Source organism: Bos indicus x Bos taurus, chromosome 13 (genome assembly GCF_003369695.1).
Source record: "Bos indicus x Bos taurus breed Angus x Brahman F1 hybrid chromosome 13, Bos_hybrid_MaternalHap_v2.0, whole genome shotgun sequence".
Classification (NCBI taxonomy): domain Eukaryota; kingdom Metazoa; phylum Chordata; class Mammalia; order Artiodactyla; family Bovidae; genus Bos; species Bos indicus x Bos taurus.
The window spans coordinates 47,857,192-47,869,284 of NC_040088.1; the positions used below are offsets into that span (position 1 = coordinate 47,857,192).

Consider the following 12,093-nt stretch of genomic DNA (forward strand, 5'->3'; position numbering starts at 1 on the left):
GGGCATGGCAACCCACTTCAGTATTCTTGACTGGAGAATCCCTTGGACAGAGGAGCCTGGTGGGCCACCGTCCATGGGGTCACAGAGTTGGACGTGACTGAAGTAACTGAACACACACGCACAATCATGTAGAAAGTTTTAGAGAGCCTGCAATCATTCCTTCCCTGTACTATGTACTGTTGGCACTTGGGTTTTCCCTGATGCTGGTTCTCAGTGTTTACAAGTGACAGGACACATTCAGGCTGGCAGATTTGGAAGTTCTTGTTGGCGAGAAACTTTCTTGGGAATCAAGCAGGGTTGTCTGATGTGGTCTCTTATTCTTGACAGGTTCTGCCTTCAACAGGCCTGGGGATGAAGGCTGCTGGTATTTTGGCCCTGATGGGCTGCCTGGTCACAGTCGTTGAGCCCAAAGTCTACACTCGATGTAAACTGGCAAAAATATTTTCGAGGGCCAGCCTGGACAATTACCGAGGCTTTAGCCTTGGAAACTGTGAGATTTCTCCCTTCCTGTTCTCTTCCTGCCCTTTAACTCTTCCTTGAGATGTCAAAGGCCCCTCCCATATCCACTTCTTTTGGCTTCCAGCCTGTCCTTGCTCTGCCCCACCAGTGACGGCTGCTGGCTATTCACATGTCCTCCCCAACTGCTCTCCAGAGCTTCCCTCCCCCTCCCTGCCCCTCCTGTCCTCACTCCTGGAGTCCTGTGTGATTGACATCAGCAAGGGAAGGAGAAAACAGCCCCTCTTGCTGGCATTGCAAGGGGCAGACCTGATACTTAGTCTGGTCCAGGGTCAGCTGCTGACTAGGTGTGCCACCCTGCCCAGCCTGTGCCTCTCAGGTGTGCTACCTGCCCTGACACTCCCCAGGGCGTGTCGGGAGCAAAGCATCCGTGTAATACCTATAAGGGAACTCTCCCCTAAGAGCAGGTAGGAGGAAACGATGAATTTCTTTTATTGACACTCCTGGCTTTTTTTCCCCTCTAGGGATCTGCATGGCCTACTATGAGAGCCACTACAACACCACAGCTCAGACCCAACTGGAGGACGGAAGCACCGACTATGGCATCTTTCAGATAAACAGCGACACGTGGTGCAGAAGTACAAAGCTACAAGAGAAAAACCGCTGTCACGTGGCCTGCTCAGGTAGGCTTTTGATTCCGCAAATATCATCCTTAGGAACAGACAGGGAAGCTGACCATGGAATATCTACCCATCTTCTGCTTTAACCAAAATTTGGAAGTTCAGATGTGCAAGTGGGTCTGTAAATAAATTATTATAAATTATTCAAGAGTTCCCCAAAGTGGCACTCACAACCTTGTGGTCAACTTGTCCAAAGATGGTTTATTCCATCCAGGGTGGGTTTTATGAAGCCCACCACAAAAACAGGGGCCTGGACAAATGACCTGACTACACTTCCATGCATAGAGAAGTTAAATATGTTCGTTAAGAAGGAGAAAGCTGTTTGCTAGCTGCTTTCCATAAGCAATCCACTCAAAAGATGCAGTTGAAGCTTCTTTATACAGAATGAGACAAATTCACTTCACACAGCACTTCTTCAACAGTAGAAATGATGCTAGAATTTATTTCTAAGTCTTTCTCTTTAATCACTCAGGAAATATATGTGGGCATAGAATTGAGCATAGCAGGACTCTTCAGACATGAATTCTGGTGTTAAGGAAGAATGCTTATGCAAAGTTATATAAATGACTGTAAACAGGTGTGAGCTTCAGAGGAAAGAGATGTTATTAATAAAGTCATGGGAAGCTTTATAGACATCATGATATTTTATTTAATATTTGCAAGATAGATAAGATTTGGAAATTCAAGGATAGAGAAGTGTTATTCCAGTTAAGGAGAACAAAAAAGGCAAAAACGTGCATAAAAATATAACAGGACATGTGGTTGGAAAGTTTGATGACTACCTGACCATGAAGGGCCTTGGACCCAAGCTGAGGAGAGTGCACTGATTTCTGCCCACACTAGGAAATCAGAATGGGTCAGTGGCATTGCTTCAGAAAAATGAATATGCAAGCTGGATATGAGAGAGATTAAAGAAGAGACAATTTAATTGCCCCTCCAATTGTTGAGGTGAGAAATAAACAGACCAGAATGATGGTCATGGCTGGCAGTATAGAGAAGAACATGCAAGAGACAGCAGTAGAAGGATGAAGCAAAGTAAATGACGGTCTTGTTTGCTCACCTGTAGAATGCAAACCCCATGAGGGCAGGAGTTCTAGTTCAATCACTGATGCATTCTCAATGCCTAGAATGCTCCCTGGCCATTGGAGCTCAAGAAATATTCATTGACTAAATCAATGGAGGGAAGGTCAAAAGACTGAAGACAAGGAGCCATAAAATATTCTCCAGCAAATTCCTTAAGAGCAGGAAATAAATTTTTAATTTCTCGTAGACATGCACAAGATAATCAGTAACCAAGTGTGAATGTATGAATGACCGCACACTGTGTTAATTTACCTAATAAATTAGTAGTCCCTGCTCCTACTTTACTGTGGAATGCTCACTACCTCCTGAGGTCAACCACTCAATTTTTGGTCAGCCTTTATTTTAGAACATTCTTTTGTTGAGCCAAAATCCATCTCCTCATAGTGTTCTCCCATTAATGCTGGTTTCTCCTTCTGGATTTATTAAAAACCAATTTTCTCTGTTTTATACATTGTTGTTGTTCAGTTGCTTAGTTTTGTCTGACTCTTTGTGACCCCATGGACTGTAGCATGCCAGTTTCCTCTGTCCTCCACTATCTCCTGCAGTTTGCTCAAATTCATGCCCATCGAGTCGGTGATGCTATCTAATCATCTTATCTTCTGCTGCCCCCTTCTCCTTTTGCCTTCAACTTATCAAATGTTTGAAAATGATGATTAGGAGGTACTTCTCATCTCCAAATCTTATCTCCCAGACTAAAACATTTAATACCTTCACTTTTCTACAGATAGGACTTTTAAAAACCCTCCCCTTCCTGGTTAATCTCATTAGCATACCCTATGAGCTTGCCACTAGAGTCTTCCAGTTAAATATGGCGGTCGGATGTGTAAGTATTGTTCCAAGCTGAAAGTGAGAGGACTAATGGTGACTAATTTAGCAATTAGAGAAATCTGAATCCTAAGCTGACCGTGGGAAAGCCAAAAAGCAACCACAGGATCCCAAAAGAGCTCAGAAATCAGCAACATCAGCTACTTCCAGAAACTGGGCTGAAGGCAGGCTAAAAACGGTATGATTAAGTGGAAAGTCAGTTAAACAGCAGCTGACTCATCTCCTGATTCCATTCATCTATTGACTGTGCCTCCCAACCCTGGCAAGTTACTGGAGCTCTCTTGGACAGAATAGGTAGAAATTCTCTCATTGAGGAACCTCACCAAGCTTTGAGTGTGAGAGCTCCATCCTAAGAGGGAGTCAAGTTCCTGTAGTTCCAGTTACCTCCCTCCACTCTGATCCCTGAACGATGGCAGCCAGCCTAGTCTTTCCAGAAGAGAAGACCCTAGTCTAGGGAATCCAGACAGAGGAAAAGGAAAACTAGATTCTGAGTGGGGGCTTCCCAGTGAACAAACTAGCTAGATCTCCCTCAGTGAGATGCACAGTTGAAAATCCCCACCTCTCTACTGGATTCCTAATCAGCTTTTTTTTTTTTTTTTTTTAGCATCCTTCTCTTAAATAAGTGCAGCTAACTAGAAATCTGCCAATGACTAGACTTCATAGGCTGTCACTGGCATGAGAAAATGAGACCATCACCAACAACAAAAACCAGATAAAAGTAATTTGTTGAAAGCAGAGATTATACAGCAAAATGAAAACAACTATTATTAATATCTTTGGTATATTTAATTTAGAATGAATTTCTTATAGACAGCATATAATTGAATGCTGCTTTTAGAGCTTGTCCAACAATCTCTGCTTTTTCACAGGAATGTTTAGATCAGGGATCTTTTTATGAAAGGAATAGATAATAAATAATTTATGTTTTGTGAGCCATATAGTCTCTTTCGTAATTATTCAACTTGTCATACAGCACAAAAGCAGCCACAGACAGTATAGAAATGAATAGGCATCATTGTGTTCTAATAAAACTTTATGTACAAAAATGGAGGATGGGTCTGTGGGCCATAGTTTGTGCTGAACTTTGATTTAGATTATTTATATTTAATATAATTGCTGATATGATTACTTTAAAATCCACCATGTTGTTATTTGTTTCCTATTTGTTCCATCTATCCATCTACTCTTGGTTTATTTTTCCTGACTTTTGGATTAAGTGAATATTTTCCAGTATTTGATTTTATTTCTATCACTGGCTTTTTAAGTATATGTGTGCATGCTTAATTAGTCTCTCAGTTGTGTCTGACTCTTTGCGACCCCATGGACTGTAGCCCTCCAGGCCCTCTGTCCATGAAATTTCCCAGGCAAGAATTCTGGTGTGGGTAGCCATTCCCTTCTCCAGGGGATCTTCCAAATCCAGGGATCAAACTCGGGTCTCCTGCATTGCAGACTAATTCTCTACCATCTGAGCCACCAGGAAAGCCCTTATTAACTTTATTTCTGTTTTATTTTTAGCATATCTTCTAGGGTTTACAATATGCATCACTTTCTACCTCCAAATAACATTATGCCACTTCACATATAATAAAGTTGACACTTGAACAAGGTATTACTAAAGCCTACCATTGACTAGAACCCTTACCAACAGCATAAACAGATGATTAACACATATTTTGTATATGTATTATATACTATATTCTTACAATAGAGTTAGAGAAAAAAACATTATTAAGAAAATGATAAGGAAGAGAAAATACATTTACTCTATCATATGTATTGATTCTGTAAGCTTATATCACCTGTTTGTAAGATGAATTATCTGTCAGTACCCACATCAATTTTGTTTTAGATATTTTAGATGATACAAAACACTGTAGATGTTATATATATTACTAACACTGGACTATCTATTACTATCTTTTCATTACTAAAATGAAAAGATAATGTGAAAAAGGAATTCATATTTATAGGTATAATGATTCATGCATTAATAACCAAGAAGCAACAATATGATCACTTTATGATTGCCTAGTGCCATCAATACAATTGCCTCACAATAGCCCAGCCTATACTTTAATGAATGGTTAGAAAATTTTTATGGCATGCAGTATTGCAGTCATATTCATAATAAAGTATTGGAAGCATTGTTGCATTTTTAAATGAGAGAAAGAGACATACTGTACGGTGATTTAATTCTCTGAAGGCAAAGTTATAAAACAGGAAGGGAGCTAAAGTGAAAGTTGCTCAGTTATGTCTGACTCTTTGTGACCCCAGGGACTGTAGCTCTCCAGACTTCTCTGTCCATGGGACTCTCCAGACGAGGATACTGGAGTGGGTAGCTGTTCCCTTCCCCAGGGGATCTTCCCAACCCAGGGACTGAACCCAGGTCTCTAGCACTGCAGGCAGATTCTTTATCGTCTGAGCCACTAGGGAAGCCCAAGGAAGCTTACACATTGTTAGTTTTATATTAAATAATCACTCACCTTGTGCCTATTAAGGATAGACTAGTGCCTACACAAGAGAAGGGAACAACAGAGGATGAGATGTTTGGATGGCATCACCAACTCAATGCACATGAGTCTGAGTGAGCTCTGGAAGTTGGTGATGGACAGGGAAGCCTAGGCGTGCTGCAGTCCATGGGGTCACAAAGAGTTGGACACAACTAAGCGACTGAACTAAACTGAGTGCCTACATATATTTTATGCATTTATGACATATCTAACTATTAATTTTTGATATTTCTAGGCTATGTGGTTTACAAGTGTTTTCAAACTGTCACAAATCTCAAAAAAAATGTTTCCAATATATTCACTGAAAAAAAAATCCAAACCAATGTTTTTCAAGGATCTGCTGCATAAGAATTTTATACTATTGTGGTTCAATTTTACCCATCATGTCTTCTGTGCTAAGTTGTCATCCTTTTTACTTCCACATGTTATACACTTCACAATGCTTTTAAAAAATAATTTTATTTATTTATTTTTGGCTGTGCTGGGTCTTTGTTGCTGTGTGGTCTTTTTCTCTAGTGGCAGCAAACAGAGGTTACTCTAGTTATGCTCAGGCTTCTCATTGTGGTGGCTTCTCTTGTTTTGGAGCATGGGCTCTAGGGCGCATGGGCTTCAGTAGTTGTAGTCATGGGCTCAGAAGTTGTGGTCCCCGGGCTCTGGAGCACAGGTTCAGTAGCTGTGGCACATGCGCTTGGTTACTCCAAAGCATGTAGGGTATTCCCAGACCGGCGATTAAACCCGTGTCTCTTGCATTGGCAGGCGGATTCTTTACCATTGAGCCACCAGGGAAGCGTGATGTATGCATTTCTACATACATTACATGCATGCTCTACACCTCACAACATGTATAGACACAGTAAATTTTTTATTATTTTTGCTTTTAATGACTAACTTTTAAGTAAAATGTTCAGACGAGAAGGATCTCTTTATATTTACCATAATATTTATCATTTGGGGCTTTCCGGGTGGTTCATTCGGAGAAGGCAGTGGCACCCCCTCCAGTACTCTTGCCTGGAAAATCCCATGGACAGAGGAGCCCAGTAGGCTCCAGTCCATGGGGTCGTGAAGAGTCAGACACGACTGAGCGACTTCACTTTCACTTTTCACTTTCATGCATTGGAGAAGGAAGGGGCAACCCACTCCAGTGTTCTTGCCTGGAGAATCCCAGGGACGGGGAAGGCTGGTGGGTTGCCGTCTATGGGGTCGCACAGAGTCGGACACTGTGTGGACTGAAGAGACTTAGCAGCAGCAGCAGGTGGTTCAGTGGTAAAGAATCCACCTGCCAATGCAAGAGGCTCAGATTCTATCCCTGGGTTGGGAAGATGCCCTGGAGAAGGAAATGGTAACCCACTCCAGCATTCTTGCCGGGAAAATTCCATGAACAGAGGATCCTGGCGTGCCGCAGTCCATGGGGTCACAAGAGTCAGATACGACTGAGCACACACACATTTACCAATTACAACATTCTCTATACCTTTGGTGCCTTCGTTTGGACACACAGTTAAGGGCTATTTCCTTTCAGCCTAAAGAACATCCTTGAACAATTTCCTGGAGTAGAATTCTTCTAGGAAGCATCTTCCTGCTTTTGTGTGTCTGAAAATGTCTATATTGCATTTTCTTCTATAAGAGATATTTTCTACATATATAAAACTCTAAGCTGACAGATGGAGAAGGAAATGACACCCCATTCCAGTATTATTGCCTGGAAAATCCCATAGACGGAGGAGCCTGGTAGGCTTCAGTCCATGGACACAACTGAGCGACTTCACTTTCACTTTCAAGCTGACATATTTTTCTCCCAGTTTACTAAATATGTCCATTATCTTCTGCTTGACTTGTTTATTATGAGAAATCAGTGATTTTCTCACTTGAGTTCCCTATGTGTATCATGTCCTTTTTCTCCATCCCCTTTTACAATTTCTTCATCAACAATATCTAGCAATTTGATCACAAATGCCTATTTTTTCATGTTTATTTTGCTTGATATTCACTAAAATTTTGGATCCCTGAGTGAATAATGTTTAAACGTTCTCCTTCTAAGAGTCTAATAACACATATCCTAGATCATTTTTGTATTTGCATTGGTCACCGAGACTCTTCTTTTTTTTCAGAACTTTTCCCTTTCTGTGTTTTATTTTCAATCATTTTATGTTCAAGATCTCTGATCATTTTTGTGCAGTGCCTGATCTATTAAATTCAGCAACTGAATGTTTCATTTCAGATATTGTATTTTTTCAATGCCAGGTAATTATATTATTTCTTTCATTTGATTGATGTTTTCCTATAAGTCCTTGTTATCAATAAACATATTTATAAGCACTGTTTTAAATTTCTTATCTAATTCAATCATCTCTGTCATTTCTAGGTCTTTCTTCTGGCTGTGAATTATGTTTTTATACCTTTTTGTACATTTGATCAATTTTTTACTGGATACTAGACTGCGTGTATATTACATTGTTGAGTGTCTGGATTATGCTGTGTTCCTTTAAGGATTATTGAAGTTCATCTTGGCAAGTAGTTAATTCTGGTCCGGTACATTCTAGAGCAGTCTTTATGGGAGGGCTCGTGCAGCCTTACTATCAAGGTATTTATCTATAGCATCTCTTGAATAAACAAGGGCTCAGCAAAATCTCTCTCCTCTGGCCAGTAACAGATCACGACTCCCCACGTGAGCCCTGCAATTGCTGAGGTTCCTGGTAGCAGTTTTCTGCTTACTCTCATGGAGTTTTTCAGTCAAAGACTCAGAGGTCTCTCTCTGCAGAGTTCTGGCACAGTCCTGGGTGGCTCCTTCCTCACAGGGGCCCCTCTCCACAAATTCCAACTGTCTTGGCCTCTGATCTCTACTTACATTGCCTTAGCCTGCCTGGATTCTACCTTTGTGGTCTGGAAAGTGCCTCTGGGCAGAAAGTCACAGCAATCCCAAGGCTCACCTCATCTGGTTTCTATCCCTCAAAGATTCTGCATTCATTCCCTATTGTCTAGCTGTCTAGCTGTTACAGTAGGAGAGAAAATCTCTAGTGCATCATGGCCAAGCTTGACTTTATGTGCAGTTTACTAACTGAATATTGTCCAATGAACAATTATTGAAATGTGGGCTAAATTTATATTTATTTGCAAGACAACAGTGGATTCTCAGAAATTAAAATGTTAGATGGCTTATAGTTAGAGGTGAAGGATCAGTCATATCTGTTTTCTCATAAAAAGAGCTTGGGATTTTTAGGGAAAGCTTTAAAATAGAAAACAGGATGTTGGTTTTATATCCTAATCACCCTCCATGACTGTCTTCCCCCAGCCTCAGGCCAGAGAGGCTATAATTAGGGACAATGTCATTCTGTCCCATGGATTACAGAAGTAGGGCTATTCGTCATGGAAACCTGGAAACAAGCTAGCATTGGGGTGTGTGTGCAACGTAGGTGGCATCTCATGTGTGTACAAAATACACGCACTTCATGCCCATCTACTGAAGCTAGTCCTCTTCTCAATCCCAGACCAGACCATGTGCCTCAAATTACTGTCAACCTTCCCCAAATTATTTGGACATAGTATTTTTTATATAGAGATATAAATATATCTATGTATATACACACACATGCATATAATAATATAATAGCCATTTTTGTTTCCCTCCAATAACTTAGTCCTTATTAAAATAGACTTTAAGGAAGCAGTCATTGCCTTCTATACCTAGTATAGCCCACCTATATTAATCTCTGTTTCTCCTACCAGCCTGGTATCTGAGTTGGCTGTTGCTACTTCAGAAAGGACAAGGAGATGTAAATTTTGGGGTTTTGCAGAACTCCACCAAATAGAATTGGTTCTTTTTTGTGTAGATTGTTGCTGTTTTCTGTTGTTGGATGGGGGAGAATAAAAGATTCTCTTGAATGATGTTTGATATTCAACAGAACCCTCTCCTTATCCATGTGTGACTAAACAGAATTGTCTATTTGAACACTGAGCAGAAGCCACTGTTGGCTCAGGTCCTTGTACATACGTGCTCCCTGGGCTCATTTCTGCCCCTTTGCTGCCCCACTGTGGTGATTTCACTGTGTTTCCACATTTTAGCCCAGAGCCAGGTTCTTTATTCCCCGGCCCCCTACCCCTTTAATATATTTTCCTAAAGAAATTCACGCTTCCATGCAACTTGTTGTTGTTTGTTTTTTGGTATTTGCAAAACATCTCACTTGGACAACAAAATGGTAGAACACAGTGGGACGTTGACAGACACTCTCCATGAATTGCACAGCCTGGGCCTGCAGCACCCACCCTTCCCACCGACCTGTGCACGGCGTCTCCAGACTAGCAACCCGCTTCACCCCCAGTGGGAACCTTGCTCTCTGTGTGCAGGTCTAGCAGAACATCCTCTGCAGATCGCAGCTACAGTCTCCCCTGCCCACTGCTGCTTCCCCCCATTCTTCTACAGGTGTGGATCCCTAACAAAAACACCTTGCACCCCAAACTCACCTCCACATATACTTCTGGAGAACGCAACCTGAAACAGAAATGACGTTGGGCTTTTTTGTTTATTTGCCTTTTCCTGTCATATTCGTGTTGAGAAGGATTTTGAGGTCACTTCTGGTGAAGTGATATGAATTAATACAATTTCAGCTGAAAGATTTGTTATGTCTGAAAGCCATAGAAAAAGTAATAAAGGCAAAGGTTTCACATAAAGCTTAAAGTTTTCTTCATGTGAAAAATACTTTGGGTATAAAAAAAAGTTTAATGCACAAAACAGAAAGCTACAATAAATGGAAGTTTAATCATTACCTATAAGGAGATCTTACATGCCAAATTAACATGAGTAAAGAAAACACTACTGTCCTGTCCAGCTTTTATGTTTCTTTAGGACAGAAACATTTTCCTATTGTGTTTTACCTAAACACATTTCCAAAAAAAATTTTTTTTTCCTATTGTGTTTTCCCTAAACACACTTCCAAAAGCCTTTCAGGGCTGGTCTATTCCTCTGTCAAAGAGTCCTAAACTTCAAGATGTGGATGGCCTAGAAACAAAAACAATCTTTTCTTTGTGAAGAAGTGGAACAACAACAAAAAAAAGGAGACAGCTCATAGTTCTTCCAACCCTCTTGCTCCAAAATGCAGTGAGAAAAGTGAAGAAAATCTGATTTGGGCTTCCCCTCCTCCAACAGCAAATTCTCAGCTAACCCTCTACTGCTCTCTCTTACAGCCTTGATGACTGATGACCTCACGGATGCAATTATCTGTGCCAAGAAAATTGTTAAAGAAACGGATGGCATGAACTACTGGTAAGAGTCTTTCTTTGGGAGACAAGCTGACATGGGTGAAACCCTTTGTGTGTGTGTTCATCAAAGGTGCAGGAGATGGGAACAAGTTCCCCTCTGCAGAGTGGTCCAGCAATTTCCACTTGACCTCATCTATGTCATCCTCCATTGCTGTGTGGGTATGCAGTGAACATGGGATTAGTATGGGGAGTAGAGGGTTAGGGAGTCAGAATTATTTGCAATTGCTTTTCATATCAAGATGTTCCAAACAATGAAGAGAGGGTTGTTTTCTCATGTGAACTGGAGAGCATCAGTGAAGACAATACACCAGAAGAAAAAGCTCGAGCTTGCTCTAAATTTGGATAAGATTCGGGAAGTCAGTGGCAGTGAGAGGAAAATAACCATGTCGGTTACATGAGAAATTGACAGGAAACTTCCCCAGGTTGTGTGTGAGCTATGGCTTAGCCAGTGCCCACTGGCTCTCTGCGGCTGTGTTTTCTTGTGAACGTTGCTGATTGGGTCACTCACTTGCAGAACCCAAATTTTAAGAGATGCGGATGTTTAACTAAATGCCCCATCCTTATAAAAGTTGTTTGCTTGTTGCTGAGGCTCATATAGACTAGGAGAAAACCAGGGAGAGGGAAGTCTTAAGGCAAAAAAGATGGAGTCTTTAGATCAGGACTTGGATCAGGACCAGAAACAAATGACACTAAACGCTGGGCACTGCTGGTTAAGTGGGTTACTTGTCTATGGTTTTTGAGCCTCAGCGCATTTGGGCTGTCACACTTTGCTCTGTTGTTCCTTCTTCCCTCTCCTCCCCAGGCAAGGCTGGAAGAAGAACTGTGAGGGCAGAGACCTGTCTGAGTGGAAAAAGGGATGTGAGGTTTCATGAACTGGACAGTACCAAGGATGCTTCATGACAGGCCCTAGTGAGAGTGGTCATGTCATCTTCTCCTCCATCCTCCTGATGGTCCTTCTCAAAGTTGGAGAGCGAAAGTTAAGCTATATTTTTAAGGAAATAAATATTTCCATTTAAATGTCTTGACTTCACCCTGACTCAGTTTCAATGATGTCATAATAGCACAAGGTTAAGACTTGAAAAGTAACCTATAAAATGTTCTAGTCCTAGGAGAAAAAAACTTCTCTTCTTTATGGCTGCATATTTTAAAAATACAATTCCCGGGTCCAGGGGAACACTAGAGGAATGACAATAGTTTGCTGACCTCTGTCCTGGAGCATTGAGTCCTTCTCCTCGTCATTGGATGTATAGCCCTTTCTCAGCTCAACTGTCCTGGAGAGAATGTTC

General features: G+C 41.2%; 1 protein-coding gene across 1 annotated transcript; it reads left to right on the forward strand.

Annotated features, from left to right (window-relative positions):
- The first annotated feature begins 333 nt into the window (after positions 1-333).
- On the forward strand, positions 334-11,836 carry LOC113902831 (lysozyme-like protein 1). Its single transcript, XM_027558193.1, has 4 exons — positions 334-490; positions 981-1,139; positions 10,733-10,811; positions 11,610-11,836. Exons 1-4 carry the CDS (start codon positions 352-354, stop codon positions 11,677-11,679), a joined length of 447 nt encoding a protein of 148 aa, XP_027413994.1. The 5' UTR covers positions 334-351; the 3' UTR covers positions 11,680-11,836.
- The last annotated feature ends 257 nt before the right edge of the window (positions 11,837-12,093 follow it).

Bases quoted from the DNA above. Each gene is read 5' to 3' on its own strand.
- LOC113902831 (XM_027558193.1), top strand. From the start codon at position 352: ATGAAGGCTGCTGGTATTTTGGCCCTGATGGGCTGCCTGGTCACAGTC. The intron at 491-980 runs GTGAGATTTCTC...TTTCCCCTCTAG, and splicing joins AGGCTTTAGCCTTGGAAACT to GGATCTGCATGGCCTACTAT. The intron at 10,812-11,609 runs GTAAGAGTCTTT...TCTCCTCCCCAG, and splicing joins ACGGATGGCATGAACTACTG to GCAAGGCTGGAAGAAGAACT.